This window comes from Amphiprion ocellaris, chromosome 4 (assembly GCF_022539595.1).
Source record: "Amphiprion ocellaris isolate individual 3 ecotype Okinawa chromosome 4, ASM2253959v1, whole genome shotgun sequence".
In the NCBI taxonomy this organism is placed as follows: Eukaryota; Metazoa; Chordata; class Actinopteri; family Pomacentridae; genus Amphiprion; species Amphiprion ocellaris.
The window spans coordinates 8,779,143-8,798,933 of NC_072769.1; the positions used below are offsets into that span (position 1 = coordinate 8,779,143).

The 19,791-nt window shown below is 40.0% G+C and overlaps 1 protein-coding gene across 6 annotated transcripts in view; it reads right to left on the reverse strand.

The window, feature by feature from the left end:
- Nucleotides 1-19,126, reverse strand: part of pnpla6 (patatin-like phospholipase domain containing 6) — a 31,828-nt gene extending 12,702 nt beyond the window's left edge. For all 6 annotated transcript variants that reach the window (XM_035958327.2, XM_023292644.3, XM_023292645.3 and 3 more), the window contains exons 1-28: nucleotides 19,056-19,126; nucleotides 13,958-14,046; nucleotides 12,417-12,470; nucleotides 12,018-12,105; nucleotides 11,849-11,931; nucleotides 11,612-11,703; nucleotides 11,335-11,475; nucleotides 10,484-10,643; nucleotides 9,881-9,961; nucleotides 9,303-9,431; nucleotides 9,008-9,088; nucleotides 6,503-6,638; nucleotides 6,288-6,356; nucleotides 5,035-5,135; nucleotides 4,574-4,753; nucleotides 4,092-4,169; nucleotides 3,654-3,859; nucleotides 3,234-3,365; nucleotides 2,925-3,048; nucleotides 2,445-2,558; nucleotides 2,292-2,367; nucleotides 2,024-2,173; nucleotides 1,774-1,837; nucleotides 1,317-1,485; nucleotides 1,039-1,221; nucleotides 832-950; nucleotides 384-540; nucleotides 62-178 (exon numbers count right to left, since the gene is read on the reverse strand). In XM_035958327.2, coding sequence (XP_035814220.2) covers nucleotides 62-178; nucleotides 384-540; nucleotides 832-950; nucleotides 1,039-1,221; nucleotides 1,317-1,485; nucleotides 1,774-1,837; nucleotides 2,024-2,173; nucleotides 2,292-2,367; nucleotides 2,445-2,558; nucleotides 2,925-3,048; nucleotides 3,234-3,365; nucleotides 3,654-3,859; nucleotides 4,092-4,169; nucleotides 4,574-4,753; nucleotides 5,035-5,135; nucleotides 6,288-6,356; nucleotides 6,503-6,638; nucleotides 9,008-9,088; nucleotides 9,303-9,431; nucleotides 9,881-9,961; nucleotides 10,484-10,643; nucleotides 11,335-11,475; nucleotides 11,612-11,703; nucleotides 11,849-11,931; nucleotides 12,018-12,105; nucleotides 12,417-12,470; nucleotides 13,958-14,005 — 3,132 coding nt within the window. In that variant the 5' untranslated portion in view covers nucleotides 14,006-14,046; nucleotides 19,056-19,126. The remainder of the gene's footprint in view (nucleotides 1-61; nucleotides 179-383; nucleotides 541-831; nucleotides 951-1,038; nucleotides 1,222-1,316; nucleotides 1,486-1,773; nucleotides 1,838-2,023; nucleotides 2,174-2,291; nucleotides 2,368-2,444; nucleotides 2,559-2,924; nucleotides 3,049-3,233; nucleotides 3,366-3,653; nucleotides 3,860-4,091; nucleotides 4,170-4,573; nucleotides 4,754-5,034; nucleotides 5,136-6,287; nucleotides 6,357-6,502; nucleotides 6,639-9,007; nucleotides 9,089-9,302; nucleotides 9,432-9,880; nucleotides 9,962-10,483; nucleotides 10,644-11,334; nucleotides 11,476-11,611; nucleotides 11,704-11,848; nucleotides 11,932-12,017; nucleotides 12,106-12,416; nucleotides 12,471-13,957; nucleotides 14,047-19,055) is intronic.
- Between the last annotated feature and the right edge of the window lie 665 nt (nucleotides 19,127-19,791).

Below are 19,791 nucleotides of genomic sequence, written 5' to 3' on the forward strand. Positions count from 1 at the left end.
TGACTCATTCAAAAACCTCCGGCAGAATATATTGCAGTTATTTTAGGTCACATCCTCTCACCTCAGCTTGCCTGTCCTGGAACACTTTATAGATGCTGGTGTTGAAGGCAGAGCCAGAGAACATGGAGGTAATAGGGTAGGTGAGGTCCAGGACTGTTTTAAACACTGAATTCATTGCCTGTTAAAGAACAAAATACAGAGAAGTCAGACACAAGTTGATTACCTATTCATATTTAGAACTGTGAAGTTTTTGTTTCTTATCATTTTCATTTTGATAAAGGCTGCTGTGTTAATTTGAAAAAAACATAACTTTTGGAGCAAATTTAGAAAATGTCCTCGCAGACAGATAAATTATTTGATAACAGTAAAGATGTGTACTGCACCTTGGACCATTCTCTGGCCCTCTGTTTGGTTCGGACGGCACTCCTCTCCTCAGCATACAGTGCACCAATGAATGAGCCAATCGAGGTCCCACCCACTATGTCAATAGGAATCCCTGCTTCCTCCATAGCTTTTATCACACCCACATGTGAACAACCTCTGCATGAAGGAAAGCAAATACTTTAGACAACAGGCAGGTGTATAAGATGACAAATGCATTTCTAACATTACAGTCTGAACAGTACAAATCACTGAAGTTTCAAAACAGACAACAGGAACTAATTTTTCTAATGTTAGATTCCTTTGTGTATATGGAGCACAAAAAGCTGTATTTTCATATTAGAACACTTTACCTGCAACACCACACACAAAAGTAAATGAAAGGCAGCTTGATTTGCTTAACAGGATTGAACAGCTTATTGTGGCTCAGATCTCAGTGACTCTGCTCACCTAGCTCCGCCTCCTCCCAGCACAACGGCAATGCTGTTTCCAGTCAGGACTCGGGCCAGCCGAGAGAAGTCACTGTGTCTGTCTGCCGTTTTCTCAAACACCTTCTCATATACCTCCCTCTACACAAATATTAAAATGAAATCTGCATTATACAGTAATAGTAAATTGACAGCAAACAGCTAGATATTGTAAAAATCGGCTCCATACCAGTTTGCTGGGACTGCGTCTGGAGAAGACCCTGCGGGGACACTTGAGGTGGAGATGCCCTGAGCACCAGCTACGCATGTTGAGCCACTCAACTGTCCTTGAGGGGCCAGGTCCATCCTCTCTGTGCAGAAGGACCAGCTGCTTCAGAGCCCGGACTGCTGTGTTCTCCAGCATCTGCTCCAGCTGGATGGAAAGAAAGGAGTGGGAAGAGAATAAGAGTTGAACGGTTACCATTACATTTTTTCCTTTCCCAGTTCCTCGGCTTCACACACACATACTTCTCCCAGCGCAGGTTCCTGGTCGCCCAGGCCAACAATGAGGATGCAGTCAGCCTGGCGGATGCAGCGCTGTGTCCATGGGGTCATGCTGTTGTCAGTCTGGTACAGGACAATACGATTGATGTCCTCCTGCTGGGCCAGCCAGCCGGAGAGACGATATTCATGTATACTGATGGGCAGAGAAGAAAGGTAGAGGTGAGGATGTGGAACAGAGTCTTAATTTATTAAAACACACACAGACAGTGACTAAGAGGATAATAATGAACAAAAACAACAAAATACTAACAACTGTTTATGTATAAGGGAAAAGGCAACAACAATAAGAACAAATAAGTGATACAGCAAGTACAGTCAAACTAAAATGGGAAAAAATAAAGTAGAAGGTAATGATAATAGCAGGTGGCTTTTGTGATGATAATAGGATTGACTGAGATTATTCTCTCATTATCAGACTGACCTGTCCAAAGCAGAAGCACCCAGACGCTCTCTGATTATGTCACTGGTTAATAGTAGAGTGGGCCCTACGAGTATCAAACAGAGGCAGTTTAAACTGTATGTATACAATGAATAGAAAAGAAAAGAACATCCATTGGTCTTTCAATCCGTTTAACTTAAACATACTCAATTACGATGCAATTACATAGAAACCCAGCAATGTCACAGAAAAATGGAGTTGTTCTGGACAAATAGAAAATCAGTGTGTCTACCGATGGCACTGAGGGCATGGCTGAGCTCCAGGTTGAACGCGTTGATCGGCACTTCATCACAGACAGGTAGCACAGCCACAGTGGAGAGGTTGCTGGCAGGGTTGGTGACATCTGCACTTGTTGCCATACTGGGCAGACTGAAAGCTGAACCTGGAAGACAGAAACACAGTGTGAGAAGGAAGCATGTGAGAAAAGCTCGAGGGTGGAGTAAGAAAGACAAGGGGAGGAAGTTTATGTGCAGGAAACCCCCCCCCCATCCCAATCTTACCTGAGAATGGCCCACGACCCTGCTGAAGGTTACCCAGAATCTTCTGACCCAATAAGTGGATCAACCTAGTCACCACCTAAACACAGAAATGAAACCTTAGTATTACATGGTATACGTCACTTTAACCAAGTTTTCATCAAAGAAGTCACACACCTGTGGATATCGTCTTTTGATGTTGTTGAGTGTTCCTTCGGGCAGTTTAACCAGCTCCGTGTCTCTCACAGCGTGGACGGTGGTGGCTCTTGGCTGCCTGGTCAAGGCCTCCACCTAACATGTGAAGCAGAACATCAAAAGGTTCTATTTTAAAGCTATTATTAGCGATAGCAAATTAGTAATGATAATAAACTGTTGTCAGCATTTAAACCTACATGACTGGGCTAGTCAGTCAGTCAAAACTGGGCAAAAATATATGAAACAACATGTCTGTTTTAACTACTGATCTTGTATAAGAAAGACATTTGACCCAAATTGTCCTAATGTAGAATATTGCACCCACCCATGTTACGTTACGAGCAGTTTCTGGTTTAAAACTGCTACACTGCACTACTCCCAAAAACAGATATCCACAAAAGAAACCTTTAAACACAATTAATATTACATTAAAGGCAGAATTACACTTTAACTTGTTCTCACCACGCCAATGAGGTCTCCTCTTCCATATTCTCCCACCAGTTCTTTCTTGCCGTTTGCCTTGCGGATGACTGAACGCAGACGTCCATTCAGAACAATGTAGGTGCAGTCTGACTGGTCGTCCTGTCTGTAGATGTGAAGAGAGAAAAAAAATAGATTTTAGAGTAACCACTACACATTAATTGTAAATGAATAGTGCGAGAGAATGAAAATAACTGTGATAAAACAGGTCACTGATCAAGCATTGTTTTCACTTAGAAAATAATTATAAAAAAAAAAAGTCTGTCCAGGGTAAAGCTGAGAGCAGAGTACCTGTAGAGGGCTCTGCCAGCTTCTACAGCCATCCAGTCAATGGCAAAGTCCATCTGCCTGACAAAAGCAGACATGCGGATGGCGACTGTATGGGCAACACTCAGCACCACACTGGGCTGCTCCCTCATGATCCTGCAGGGGGCAGCACACAGACAAGTTACAGAGATAACAAAGTATTGCTTATTCCACCATGAAATATGGTCAAAGTGAAGAAAAAAGGCAAAACTTTAGGACTCTTACAAAGCAGAGAAATTCAGTTTGAATTTCTACCAAATTTTGTGCTCTGGTTGGATGGAATAATGTAAGAATTGCAGCTTATAAATGGCCAGTGGTGATTTATCAGTACGTCAGTGAAAAAAATCTCACAATTTGCACGTTTTGCACAATAATGTTTACTGACAGTAAAGCAGAATGACTCACTCATAGAAATCTGACTTTGAGATCTTCAAATAAGTACAGTCTCGGACAGCCTTGATGGTAAAAATAAGGGGCTCTCCAGTGAGCACAGCCAGCTGACCCACCATCTCTCCCGGGTGGGTCACAAACAAGCAGACGGCTTCCTGCTTGTTGATCATCCGCTGGTAGACGTGCAGACAACCAGACAAGACAAAGTGCAGACTCACGTCCTTCAGAAGTAAAAACAGGAAGAGAGAGAAAGAAGAAACAGGAGGACAAACATAACTTTTATTGAATTATCTCACACATTAGATCTTTTCTTTTTTTTGCAGTGATTGAGTTCCTATATTTACTATATCTGATTACTATTCTTGCTACTGCTTTACTATTGCAGCTTTAGGGAGACAGATCGATTCTTTTTAGTTTTCAAAAAGCAGGTCCAGTGTGTTTTGTGTAAAGTACCTGGTCTCCCTGTCTTGCTAAGACAGCTCCAGCTTTTGCATGATGCAGAGTCACTTTCCCATTTAACAAGGCTGGGTCCTGAATTAGAGAAGACAGAAAGAGAAAAAGTCTAAAATATAAAGTCAGGCAGCAATAAATAGTGAAGTAGAGTGGAAGAACAAAATGGACAAAATGTCTTCATTGTCCTTTGCTGTAGATAATTCTGTGACATTTATTTAATCTATCATACTTTGATCTCGTTACAGTAATGTGATATTTTGAAAGATTAAGTGCAGCAATACCAACTCCGAGGCACAGAGATAAAACTTCCCACCACAGATGTAGCACAGAAGTCTTTGGATTTTCTAATGCAAACGCGTGGAAACTCATTGCTAACATAATTTTGTCACAACAAAATGCATCCAGCAATATAGCTGCAGCTGGTAACGGTGATGATGTCATGTGAAGAGACTGCCTAAGTAACAAAATAACGAAAAACAAACCTCAATCCTCATGAGTCTGAGGACCTCTTTCTGAGCTTCTTCAAACAGAGCGGCACTGGATCGACTTGATACAGGTGTGAAAATATTATCCACAACTGGCTCTTCCTCTGGATAAAGGTAGATCCCTGATGGAACTTCATCCACTGTGACTCTCCTTTCACGCTGGTCCTGGGATACTGACTGTAATTACATACACAATCATTCATTCCGAAATAGTACAACCTTCCATTCTTTTTTTTTTGTTTCAGATATTGTCATATATGTAGCCAAATTTAAATAAAATGTAAATATTGTTAAGTTACTTATAATACTTTACTGTTTTTCATACCCTATTGAGTAATCTTTATTCTTTGTTCACTAATGACAGAGAAGTTGTTTAGGCAGCTACCCAGTTTCATGTCAGGGAACCAATAAAGTTGACCTTATCTCATTTGTGTCCCAAGATTCTGCAGTGTACTGACCCGAGTAAAGGTAGGAGGAGTGTTGCCATCCTCTGCAGAGACAGAAATCCTTCCTCTTTCATATGCCATGTCAAAGTCTGATCTCAGACCTTTCTGTATACCTGTACAAACAATGCAAAAGCATTTTTTAGTCTTGAATCAAATACTCGGCGTGGTTAGGCAAAAACAATCCATCTTAACATAGGTGGACGTTTATGTTTGAGGAGAACAAATGAACAGCTTAATAGTCCAAAAGGAAAATGTATTGCATATTTGAAAAACCAAGTTGACAATTTACAGCTGTCTTCCTGACCTAGATTACGCTTTTTGTACACATATTTCCATCCAACGCAATATAACAGTCAAAATATATCTAAAAATCACAAAAAAACAAACAAATCCATCTTTAAACCATGCCATCCAATTGTCCTATGAGCCTTTTTTGTGAGCAAAATCAGAAATGTCCAGATTGTATTCACATCTCTGTTCACTGTGTGCAAACAATAGTAGGAAAGCGAACCTTTTTGCATCTTGTAGTTGCAGTTGTAGTTGTAGTCCCAAAATTTAGGCATGTAAAGTTTAGAAACAGAAACTAAATGGTGCTAAAAAAAACTTATTTTGATTATTTAAAGTTGAATGCAGACAGAGCAGAGTCTAACATGTTTAAACAAACCTAATCCTAATCTGTGTAATTTCAAATGTAAAATGAGTTTGCCTGTCTTTACTGTCGCATGAACATTACTCAATTACAACCCTGAGTTCATTTCCCGTGCCAGACTTTGCATGCTCGACAACTTCGCTGTTATCACATCTCAACATCTTTGTCATTACAGCCATAAACCCTTCTGACTTTACATGTCATTATCTGCAAAAGGTTGAGCTGCTTTTGTTTGCCAATTTAACCGCCCTGTTAAATGGAGTTATTTTCTATCTGTGGAGCAGCTACAATGAGGTTAATAACTGTTCATACCTGACCAAAATAAGCAGCCTAAAAGGGATCCATAGAATAAATACAACAGAAAGTGACCGAGGTGAACATGCCTTAATATTAGTACATGTGGTGCATTGGAGATCCATATAACATCCGGAGAGGTCAAAGCAGCCAAACGTTTTGTCACCTAATTCAGCTAATCATTTTCTCCAAGTATCTCAGCTATGTTTTTGCACAATTTCGCAAAGTAGCACATTGCACAGGAACAAAATATTCTGGTACTGGCAAAGTTAAAGAACAGCGACACAATATCATCTCTCGAAACAGGAGAGTAGTCTCTCACCAGCAATGTCCACAGGCATGGAGATTGTCCTACTAAGAGTTGGCACTGTTCCATCCTTCCCTTGTTCTCCTGTGAATAAATAAAATAGGCAGGATTAACCAGTAAACAAAAAGCAAAGCCAGCAGTGGCAGAAAAATATAAAGCTTTACTTAAAACCTGTACATGGGTTCAGTTTCTTATATCTCGTGTGAGTTAGCTGTACACCTATACCTTACCTGCAACTTCACCCTTGATGGCAGCTTCTCGATGCTCCTCAGGCACTGTTAGGCTGCCAAAGCGCTTGCCGTGTCGGACAGGACTGGTGCGAGTAGCGTGGGGTGATTGAGGTGGCAGACGTGAGGGCTGCATTTCCTATAAGACAAATGTGGGTATTATATAAATAATGTATGTGAGGTACACAGTTCAATGGAGTGTGTGTTGGGAAAGTGGAAAACAAGACACAAACATAGCATTTGATGACTCAAGTCATAATAAAAAACTGTCTGCACACTACTGAGCCTGTTAGGTTCCAAGGGCAATGAAATGCATGACTGTTCCTGGGACAAGCTGGGACCAAGTGTGCCAGAAACTTGTCTGTTCCATCAAATCTGGCTAATTTGTTGCCACATTTGGTTTGCTTTGAGCCCACATATTCAATGATACATATCAGTGTTTCAGCAGTTACCATGTGGTGATTTTGGCTCCTTTAAATAACTTTGCAGTACTTCAGATTCAGAAAACTTTATTTGTCCCCAGGAGGCAATTAAAAATTGATATTACACTGATATTCACACAAATAATCATCTTGTTAGGAATTTGTAGACATCCAAGGTTCTCTATAAATCTGCTGACAGCTTCACTGAGCTGCTTTATTTTGTCACAGCTGGTGATTTTAACACACTGATTATCTCAAGATCAAACCTGCGAAGGAATTCTGTGGTTTACTTGGAACTTTTGATCTGTTCCACCATGTAAAAAGGCCCACACACATTTAGCATTTGCCGTCAGGAATGTTGGCCCTTCTCCTAATACCCAAACCAGATCAAAGAACATATATCAATGAGCACACTACCAGAGCGCTACTGCAGCCATACAGAAGCAATTTGGATACACAGACTCTATTTATTTCTATTGATAATAACACTCTGGAGGATGCAGTGAAGCATTGTAGTTACTCTGCCTTCTATTTTGACATCCTGCCATCCAGATATTCAAAAACGTCTTAAAGTGTGGGTTGATGGGCTGGAAATTGTCATTAGGTCACTCCAATCACACATTTTTTTTAAAAATCACTCAGTATTGCAGCTGGTAAACCACTTCTGAAGAAATTTTAACTTCAAAATTCACTCCACATGCAATTGTAGAATTTACAGTATGTTAAAAATAGATTTCAATCTGGTCTCGAAAGATATCACAGCACCAACACTGTACTGATAGATGTGTAAAATGACATTTGTTTGAATGCTGATTCAGGAAAAGGCAGGTGGCTTTATCTACTACAGTCTTTTGTTAGTTTAGATCATAGCTTGGCAAAGGCTGTACTGTTAAACTGGTATCTGGGGCATCCCCATGACAGGCAAAGTCCCCAAAGGTTCAATTCTTGGGTCAGTGTTGTTTAACCTGTACATGCTCTATCCTGATCAAAAAATACATGAGAGTAAAACTGTTTATCACAGCCATTCACACACCATTCAGATTTACTTTATTCAATGCTTGGAAGACACTGACGCAAGGATAAAATCATTAAAAGTTATTGCTTGATTCCTGACTTGTAAAGATGAAAACTCACATCACAAATCTCTGTAAGCATCACCAGCAACACAAGGGCAGTAAATACATCAGCATGTCAAACAAACAGCAATAACTGGACTGAACAAGATCTAGAGAAGTTCATTCACAGCCTCCATCTCAAGCAGGATGTACTGTTTACCTCGTTAGACAACTGGTGCTAATGAAGAGCACTGCTGCCAAAGTTCTAACAAGACACAAGACAACTAAGCAGATTACTCTTCTTCTTTAATCTTTCCACTGGTTTCCAGTACCTGATGCTGCTTTATGAAGCACTTCTGGCATTTCTGATCTCCTTGAAGAATATGAACCCATTAACAGTGGGTAATTACTCAAATAAAACAGTAAGTCTATACTATAACTTTGGAACAAACCCCATTTTACTCATGTTGATACATTTGAGAACTTGTTTTTACACAGGCAGTTAGCCCATCCCAGAGCTGTCAGTTAGCGTGTCTTTATGTTCACACATATCCACTCACAGATGCGGCAGGCATGCTCCTTCCTAGCTCCTAGCTATGATTCTTAAGTCATGTAAGGTAAGTATAAGGCACAGCACGTACAGGGAAAATCAGTCTTGTGAAAAACAGTAGCAGTCCCTGGTGCAGACGAGGAAGAACTGGCACATAAAAAGACGAAGCCATGGCAGTCCTGTGGGCACACTTGGCTTCAGTAAACACAACCCAAAACAGAAGAAAGCTATCAGCAAATGCTGCAAGGAAAAAGTTGCCACTCTGAAAGGAACACAACAATCTGTTTTTGTTTATTTTGTTGCTGTTCTTTGTCTTTCTAAAGCACTTTGAATTGTCTCTGTGTTTAAAATGACCTCCATAAATAAAGCTGACGGTGTTAAACTCCTGACAAACGTCAAACCACAATGCGCACAGATGTTTGTACGGGAGTTCCTACTGCACTGCGTATGAATGTGTCTCTGTGCGTATAAGAAAACTTACATGACTGAAGAGCTCATTGGTCAGACCCAGATAGTTGTGCAGGGCTAGGACTGTTACTCTTTGGAGACGAACCATGATAATCTGAGCAGATACAACAGGAAATGAGTGATTTAATGTACCAAATGAAAACAGGCAGATGCTTTCATTTAAAGCCATATCATGTCTTTGAGAGCATAGGTTTCTAGTCTACAGTACACTATGATGAACATGAATCCATATGTAGGAGTCTAGTTCATCTACTAAGTGAAAACTAGAGTAAATATTGGGAAATGAATACAAAGCAAACACAACTCACCTGTACTACTCGCACTAAGCTCTCAGGGTACTTCTCAAATATTGACAGGAAGGCCTCTACAGGTAAACGGAGAATAGTGGAAACCTCTGCAGCCCGTGCTGACACTGTTCTGTAAGGCTTCTGGTGGCCCTGCACACAAAGATCCCAAAAAACACCTTACATTTTCTGAATTTACCTATAGTTAAAGAAGATCCTAAATGGGATTTTGCTTCTTATAGTAATTGTGTCCGTACACATTTGAAAAAAGGGAAGTCTTCAGGGGTAATATTATAGCAGCACTCTACATTTCAGATAGACTATGTAATCAATGGTTAAACACTGAATTATAACTAAATTACAACTGCTGATCAACGTGTTAGCCATATCCATAGCAGTGGAAATGGTTTGTTGAGTCATCAGAGGATGAAAGAATCTGGCAGAAAGTGGGTAGGGTCAAACACAGTGACGTAAAAGCATGTGTCTCATATGACAATATGCAAATTATGTGTAGGTGTGTGTAGTGAGGAAGCCCATAGGTGTGGCGCATCACCTTTGCTTGTGCAGCTTTGTGAGTGTGGCAAGAAGTGGGTGTGACCTACTGTGATGACATCCAGAATGCTGAGGAGGCTATGGACACTGTCTCCTGGGTAAACCTCCTTCACCACACTTTCTTTGCCATCCTGGAAGTAAAGTAATAAGACATTCATATTGGTGTACACATCAACCAGTTGGTGTTTTGGGGGGTATTATAGTGTTCTAGCTATAGATAAAGCCTGTAACAGTATCTTAGACGGAGCAAAAATCCCAGGTAAGACTTGATAAATAGCCTTGAAATTAAATAATACTGGCTTTACAATACTTAGAGAGCAAGAGATTGTCCAAGTCAGATTTTAGCATCAGTGAGTTGCTAAAGCTAAAACTCCCGTTTGTTAAGCACCTAAGTAGATTTACTCTCCTGTGTGTGTGTGTGTGTGTGTGTGTGTGTGTGTGTGTGTGTGTGTGTGTGTGTGTGTGTGTGTGTGTGTGTGTGTGTGTGTGTGTGTGTGTGTGTGTGTGTGTGTGTGTGTGCGTGTGTGATAGAGAGAGAGAGAGAGAAAGAGAGAGAGAGAGAGACAGAGAGAGAGAGAGAGAGTGCTTATATTAGGTTACAAATATACATTAAATTTACAGGTAAAAAGAGTAAAAAGGATATACATGTGTACCGTTCCATTAAGGCACAATTCTAGTTTTCCATCCTGAACCACATAGATGCTGCTGTCGGGCTGGCCTGGCCTGAAGACATACTCCCCTTGTTGGAATTGCACAAACACCATGTGTTTGCAGAGCTCCAGGAAGAGGGGCTTCTCAAAGTGGCCCAGCACACTGCAGTGGAGGACAAAAGACAGGTTAGGAGGTGCACACATACCTGCAACTACCTGGTCTGTACAAATAAGCAGTAAACAGTATTGTGGTCTGTCTGAGTTTAGTTGTGTATTTACAATGCCCATACAAAGCATTCAGAAAAGTTTTCCTTTTTTAATTGCTTTTCGGCATTGAATCATGATCACTTGGCTTTCATTGACAAGAGTCTACAAAAAGAGATTTTTTTTTTTATATCAATGTGAAAACAAATTTCTACAAAGTAATGTGAATGAATTAAAATATATAACGTAAAATAAGTGACTGCATAAGTATTCATCCCCTTCATGTCAGTATTTAGTAGATGCACCTTTGTCCACAATTAGATCAATAAGACTGTGTAGACAAGGTTCCAATCAGCCCTGCAAAACTGGACACTGCAATTTTACTCCATTCACTTTTGTAAAACTGTCAGATCGCACATGGACTGTGAGTGAACAGCGATTTTCAAATCCGGCTCAGCTGTTGCTTCATAGCAGAACCACACACCTCAAAGGCTTTCCAATAGGAAAACTTGCTCATGTTTAATAGTAACGAATCATGCAAATCATCTCAATATAATTGTATACTGTAATATATAAACAAGCTGGCATTTTGAACACATTTTATAGTTCATAATAACACAAGTACAAAGACATACAGACGACAAACCTACCGGACATTTTTGAGCATGTAGAGCACCTCAGAGGGGAGGTGGGAGTTGGCCACATCAAATTCAGTAAGGTCTGCTTCCAGCACTGAGGGTGGAGGCTCCTTGGCCTGAAGGGTGGGCACCTCCTTCTTAAAGCGCAGGATCCTAAACAAGTAAACAGGGAAACAATGAGATAGAGAGAGATTAATAGATGGGGATGAAGGTGAACTGCTAGCTATCAACATGTCAGTGAAGTGAAAAAGTCTTATGGCTGTTGGCTGTTGTGAGCTGTCTAGTGTACTTTTTGGCAATGTTCAGCATCTTCTGCTTCTTCTTTAGGCGTGGCCGAGAGGAGGAGGACGTACCCACCAGGGAGGAGGTAGACTGGGAAACCTGTTGGGAAACAGTTGTAGTTTAAATGTTATTCTCTTTGTATTAGTTCTGCGTTATGTTCTATACTGGAATGGTGGAAAAGTCTGACATGTGACTCCAGCTGCGAATTGGCTTTTTAAATGATCAATTTCAGTCGCACACTTACTTTACGCATGATCTTTCGACCGTAGAACATGACCTTGTCCCTCTTGCGAAAGCGGTATTTGGGTGCCTCCTGAGCTTCTAGGTCTGTGAAATGAGATAAATGAAAAGTTAGGCTTGAACTACATAAAACTAATTGATGTCTTCTCAGTACATGCTTCTTAGTTACTAACTTCGAAGCTGGATCCGCCGCAAAATGAAGAAGATGAGGATAGCGATGAGTACTATGGCGATGCCTGCACCAATCACCATGCCCACCATCTGAGCAGAGAGGACCAAAAGAAGTAAGTTGAATATGTGCGTATAATTAAACAATATACTGAATTTATGTCCACTGTTTCAGTGCATATACCTTATCAACTTTAATGTCTAATATTGCATTATTATTATTTAATCTATCCGTGTTATCTAAGTATTAGTGAGCAAAAATGTCTTCCCTTGTTTTCTGACTTTAACTAAGGCGAGACATGTATGGTGGTAATGCTATTCCCTGCTGGGGTATCCAAACAGCAGCTAAATGAGGGCAATGAGAAAAGAGAAACAATCCCAGTGAAACCTCTTTGCACACTCACCATGCTCGTCTGTAGTTCTTCCTCCACAAATGTCTTGATGTTATTAAACCCGTCCTAATGTAACAAGAAAATTGCAGAGACATATTACTAATCTGAAAGAAAAAATGTCATAACTTGTACAATCAGCATGCTAACTGCTGAAACAGAGCTGTATGAAGCTGGAGCCCAAAGGCTTCAATTTCACTGAAGTGTAATGGAATGTGGGAATTTGTCCTGGAGGCATTAATGTCTGGCTAGGAGAGGGGGACAAGAATGTAACATCTCATCAGATCTTCTCAACACTTTACTTAACATTTACTTCCATTTTTCACAATATTAAAAACAGAACATTACACGGAACTTCCGAGCTCACCCCAGGATTTATAGACACGGGGCTCCAGCTGCAAAGTTGCTGAGCTCACAGGCAACAAAAAGCCCAGCAGGCATTTATCACTAATGTTATAATACATAAAACTAAGCATGTTTTTACTATTCAAACCAACACTGTCAGTGCAGGGAGTGCAAAGATCCTGCCGGCTGAACAGACTTATTTTTATTAGTGTGTGTGTTTATGTGTGTGTAAACGTGTGCTTGACTAACCATCAGATACAGTATTGTAAGAGCAAGACTGATAGGTTTTTAGTGCTCTGGCTGACAGCCAATGAGACTACATATCTGTTATCCGTGGTTATTGATTAGTGTGATGAGCTAAGGGTTGTTTGGCAGTAAAAGGCCTAAGCTGGACTCAGGGGATATTGACAGTGGGGCTGACAAATGGTGAGAGTATAGAAAATATGTTCACACGGAAATGCACTTCAGCTGGAAACTTCAAGTACAAACAATGGAGCCTGAAAATCAAAGTATAAGTGTGGTAAGTGTATACGCGTGCACAATTGTCTGAAAGCGATGTCTACAACAAATTGACAAGAAGAAAAAATCATACAGTGCATGCATAAGAAACAATGCGTGTCTGGAAAACACAGAAACAAAGAGGGCACAGCCGCTCAAAATCCCCAGTGACTGTGGGAATTCTGCTTCGCTGTGGGTCTATGATGACCTGCGACTGTGGCTGCTTGAACTCAAGAACGTCTAAATTTAAAAGCCATGTTTATCTGACCAATGTTGGGAAAAGTTGAGCTTAATACTGACTTTAAAAGTTGCAAGATGCATTGTTATTATCACCTGCTGTTGCATCCTGTGCTGCTAACTGGCTGCCATTTTAGTTCTGCTTATGTCCCTAAACATGTACCCTTAGAGATACTGGCTGTTACAAGCTACCACATAGTTTTTTGTGCTGGCACGATGGCTGTTCCCACATTATGTTTTTGTTTGTGAGACTTTTTGTTTACTAAAGTAAGCATTTCTCTGCGAAAGCATAATCTGGGGTCGAACTTGTAAAACTGGCATGATGGACAACGCTTCTGCATTTTTCTAACACTCCTTCTTGTCAGCCCACATGCCACACTGATAATTCAGGGATGTATTTACTTGAACACCAAGGTTTTATCACTTGACCCCATGTGTTTGATATATATGAAAATAAATATAGTAAACAAAGCAACCTCTGGAATGTCTCCTTGGACCTCTTGTTCCGAGGTACTCTGTCCCATTGTAAGCCTGTTTCTTCATAGGGATGGTCCATCAACGGCCACTGGAAAAAAGACAGATATGTATTGTCAACAAAAAGCTTTTTGACATGTCACAGCATGAAAAGTACGAGAGTAAAGAATTAAATTAATGGTGACTGAATTCAATTAAGCTGCTTCAGGGGAGCATTACTGTGCATCACGGTCAATCATACTTCAATTAGTAAGGCCTGTATGCTCCCTGCTAATACAAGCTAGAATGTCTGCTGTGGAAAAAATCTGAGAAACCATGCATGTTCTCATGCTTACTAATGCACAAACACATAAAGAAAAATAATATCCTGGTCTTGACTTTACAACTGCATTAATGGAAGGATATCACCTTAACTGCAGGGATTCAATATCATCAAACATCCACTGAAATGTCAGGACTCAGCAGAGTTTGTGTGAGCTGCAGCCCACAAATGTGAACAAACACCTAGCTATCACAGCTATTTCAGGGACATCTCCTACCACACTGCAGTTTATACAATCAAGAACATTCCTTGCTGTTACTGTGGACACGCACGCAGATGAAGAAATTGTTCTAAGATTCAGCAAAACCAGTCAGGAGAAACCAGAAAATCTGGTTAAAGAGAGATGTTGTTAGCATAGCCTTCGGGCAGACAGTATGGATGTCCCTGACTAAACTGTTTGAATTCTTAACTGTCTGGTTGTAACAACCATAGTTAATCTCTCCTTCAAAATCACTTTAACTGTGCACTGCAGACAGAGAGGGATCAAATTATTGCATCCTACAACAGCATACTGCTGAGGACACTGAGCCAGGCTTTTGTCTCTGTCACACACAAACACAGCAGGCTCTCAAGATAACAGATAAAAACCTATCCAGATGGTAACCCCTTCCCCTCGTTTTATCCATCCCTGCCCATTCACCCCAAAAGAGATGATCTCCTTGTTGTCCCATCTCTACTAGGGATTTAGACAGGATATTTAAGGCATCACAATATGATGAAACTAAATCAGGTTGGAAAAAAAAAAAGAGTCTGTTGGCATAGTGTCTCAATACAGTTTCTTTTGTTGGATGTGCCTGTCAGTTAATGTCATTATGAATTAGTGCAATATACCTACCCTGGGAGATACACAGTGAGGTAATGCACAGAAGCAATAATTCCTAAAGTTCATCCAGGCTGGCTGCATACCACCATCACTGCCCACGTCTGTCAATACAAACTAATTCAGCTGACACAGGCATACATGCTAAAGCAGGGACAACAAGCTTCATTCACCGTCTACAGACAAATAAACAGCTATACTAGCTTAGCTCACTGAGGTCAACCGATTTCCCACTCCTACTCTGGCAACTCCAGCAGAAAGTGAAGCTGAAGGGAAAACAAGCTGGCGAACAACACAGACTCTATGTTTGCTGAGGGCATACAAAGTAGGCTACTGCACTTGCATGAAGAAGCCTATAAACAAGCAACTGTCACATGGCTAAGAAAAGACAGGACAATAGCCATGGGATACAAATAGGCCCTTTTTTCTGTGTTCTAACATCTTTCATCTAAAGGACACCTGAATGCATGTCAGTGTTGGGTGAAGAGGGGGGAAAATCCCATTTAATCTGATAATAAACTGTTATGCAATTAAATCAAAATTACTAATTCAATATAATTCATTATACTGCATATTGTTCTACTGCAGAATAAATAAATAAAGGCAACAACAAAACCTTTTGTTTACTCTTTTCCTGGTCTGACAGCAGTAACTAATTATTATTTGAATTATTATTCCACTATTATCTTCCCCTCACAACCATTCACTATTTCTGCTTGATAAAGGACTAAAATTATAAATGAACTTGTAAAGCAACCATTAGTTGTTTTTCATTTCATATCATTTCATCAATCAATGTTTTTCAATTCAAGGATGAAGGTTGGTTAGAAATAACAATGACTATGTTTTGTGCCAATACTGACCGCTAATATTTGCACAACATATGGGTCAATCATACCAACAATGTTGCAAGATTGTCGTGGCAATATATGAAGTGACAACATGAACTGGCATCAGCTGCAGCTTTGGTCTGGTGCATTTCCTGCTTAATCTATGCCATCAGTGACTGGGAGACGGTGGCTGAACTGCTGTATAGATGAAATTCAATCAGTGAAAAGCTGAGGATGGAGTGTCATGTTACATGAAGCAACCTTGCGACTCAAACAAACACTGTAGGATGCTGCTGTGAAGGACAAACAGTTTCAGGGCCACAATATTACAAAAGAAAATCTGTAGCATCTATGCTGACCATTCAACACTTGAAAATAATAATGATCTCCCCTATATGTATCTATCTGTAACAAAAGGGGTTTTCATTTCAACAGAAACTGTAAATGAAAATTTGAATACTATTACTCAAAACTAATAAATTCAATACAAATAGTTGAAACTGTGATCTCATATTGCTACATCTAAATGTCAAGGACAAGTAACTTTATGGACCGACATAGGATGCTGTTATCCCTAGTGTGAAAAACCATTTCTTACTTTGTGGTGCAGCAGCTGCTGTAACAAACCTTCCATCATTCCAGATTGAAAACTTGTTGCTACATGTGACACATGACTTCAGATTTCTTTTTTCTTTCAACATAGCTTTGTGTTTGCTAACAACACTACAAGAAAAGCACAGGATTGCAGTCCGGTAGGGATGAGACACTAACCAGCCTCTAGCCTCCTAGCAGTGCCTCCCTCCATGCAGACCTACTCCCATTGTCCTTTATGAACAATGGAGCTACTGTTGACTCCACTGTCCAGGGTCAGACCTGGGCCGACTACTCGCACAACTATGTCTGTTGTCACCTCACACAATACGCATTTTAGGCCATGAGATTCAAAATAACAATAACAAGGATGTAGGTTCACAAGGCCTTACACATCATAAGGCACATTTAGACGATGAATAGCTGGAAACCATCTTAAAAACACTGCAAAGTGATGTGACTCTGCACTGAAATCACATCTGAATGACAGAAAGTTGGACGCAGAAAGCTGCAGTGAAACAAGAAACAAGTTTACATGTGGAGCCTGATGATTCATTGGCATATTGAGGCCTATCACAGATATACATTTGTATCAGCATATATGAAAATGAAAGCTTATTTGAACAGAACATAATGCATAAATCTTCTCTTTCCATTAATTCTGCTGTCACTGACTCTGTTGAGCGCTGACTTTAAGCAAGTTGTCACCTAGTTGCTGAGACAATGCTGGAAAGTAATACATAAAGTTCCCATCTTTTACTCCCATGTGACAAGCAAACCTGCAAAATAAACAATTCCAGTCATTGCATTTACGAAAGCTAAAATTTAAGCCTGTTTTTCCACCAGATATGTAGACAGAATGTTTAGAGCAGAGGCACTATCCATGTCTCGACCAGGCAGTAGCGAATCATGAGTTACTGTATGTGGCACGTGTATTTAAACAGGAATATTGTGCTTAAGACAACATAAGCAAGAAAAAAAAAAGCTTAAGATCGATGTTAAATGCACTTAAAAAGATAAGTAAAGACAAGATAGAACTTGAAACTCCCAACAGTAGTTTATGTGCCAGATATTGCTCGGAGAAAATTACAATAACATGAGAATGAATGCAGTGCCTCATAGAAAAGTATTAAGACATAAATACTATAGATGATTAAAAACTTTAATTGAACTGAGCTGCAAGTAAAAGTGGCAATACTGCTGCAGTAGTGAAGAAAATAATAATGAAATATTGCACATGAAAATGAAGTATTGGTTAAATAATGGGTGGAAACCAATTTGTAGCATGAATTTTTTAGCTGGCTTCATGGAGTAGACTATGTAAGGAAGACAGGAGACATTTCGCCATGGGCTACTCCAGACTATATAGTTGAATATAAAGAAAAAATATTCTTCATTAATCTATTTCATATATAGAATTGAGTACGCTGAATTGGTTCCGGCTCAGGTACAGAATTCAGTTAATATCTCACATTCTTTTATGTATAAATTATGTGTTTATATATATGTACATATATATATACACACAAGCGGGTCTGTCACCTTTAAACCTGGTAGACAAGCCAAGCTTTTAAATTTCACCTCACACTACGCCTTTACAAAAAAAAAAAAAAATGATGGGGTTTTAAGGTTTGCACAAATGGGAACCTAAAATATAATAAATATTCCAATAGCCCTGACACAAACAGCAGCAAAGTAGTGACCAAGGTGAACTCTGAGGACGACATCAGCTCATATTTCCCTCCAGCCAAAATAGTTTTGCATAATTTGCACCCACACAGGCGTTGGCTTACTGACCTCTGGTGAATCCCTTGGCAGAATTGTTTGTTGTAAACAAACTAGGCCGGTGTGAATGCTATTAGCAGAATACGAGAAAACCATGTTTTCTTTCAGTAAGCTCGTTCGACATTTAACTAGCTAGTTGACACCAGTAGAGTGTAGTTTGTTTTTTTTTTTTGTCGCAGTAGTGTACCGTCATATGAAACCTATACAGTAGTGGCTGAATAGATAAAATAACAGTTAGGCCTCGTTGATTATACTAAAGACAATGAGCTTGTCGAATGTAACTAATATATGAAAATCGCCACAAATGCTAAATGTTTCTTAAAGTTTAATGAAGTAAGAACGTCAAAATGAACATCTTTCCATCTTTCGGAGCAGAGGGCACCTGACTGACTCTCCCATCTATACCGTAATCTGAAGGCTAACAGTGTCACTGGCTAGCTAGCTGTCGATGCTACTAACAGCGATTTACTGTGGTCACTGTCACGGACATGCAAGTAACACAACTTTTAAATATCAGAAATGCAACAGTGAAAACGAGTTCCGAATGTTTTCTGCCCTCCCTTTTTGACCTCCACACGAGCAATCTGACAACAGCCCTAACGGTTATTGACACACTTGAGCAGATAGCTCCTGTTTTCACCTCCGGTTTCTCACCGACACCAGAGGAAAACTCTTTCACAGCCGTGTGCTAAAATATACACTAACGACAAGTCATCAAATTATAGATTGGGTTATTAAAAAGGGCCATTTACCTGAGCTGATGGACTACCGTCAATAGCCGCTGACTGTCATGTAAAATACAACGGAAATCATCTTCCGTGAAGCCCCTCCTGATTTACTTCCACAAGAACTCTGACCAATCAACAAATGAAATTCTGTAAAGCTGGACCAATTAAAATCCGATGCTGGGGTGAAGCCTCGATGTCCCGCCCATTTCTATGTAAATAAATACCCGGCGTCCAATCAGCGTTGAACGAAACAACAAGGCGATCCATGATTGGGCAACATTACGAATGATTGACATTAAGTTAACCTGTAATTGGACTTCGACACAGGACCGTAAAGCGTCTGCACACTGCAGTAACTTTGAGATGAGTAAATACGTGAGCAATATGTTAATGCACCATTGAAGCCTTATTACTAATTTTAATGATGAGATTACGACAATTCTGTCATTTACATACTTTACATTTAAACTCAACTGTATCTTGAATCAGCCACTACCTGAAACAGAAAACGTTTCAGGTCTTACAGGTTTGATTTTATATCTACAGAAGCATTAGCCTCGGTCAGCACTTAAAGGTAATGTCATTAATCAAAAAGAAACGACGATTAATGGCAACGTTGTAAGGCGTAACAGCATGTTAGAAAACTATTGTTTAAACCTTTTGGTTGAATTAAAATTAGAGCAACAATGCCTCCTTGTGGGCGCGACCTATAACTTCACAAACTACTATTAAGCAACTCTGCTGCAATATTCCTTTCACA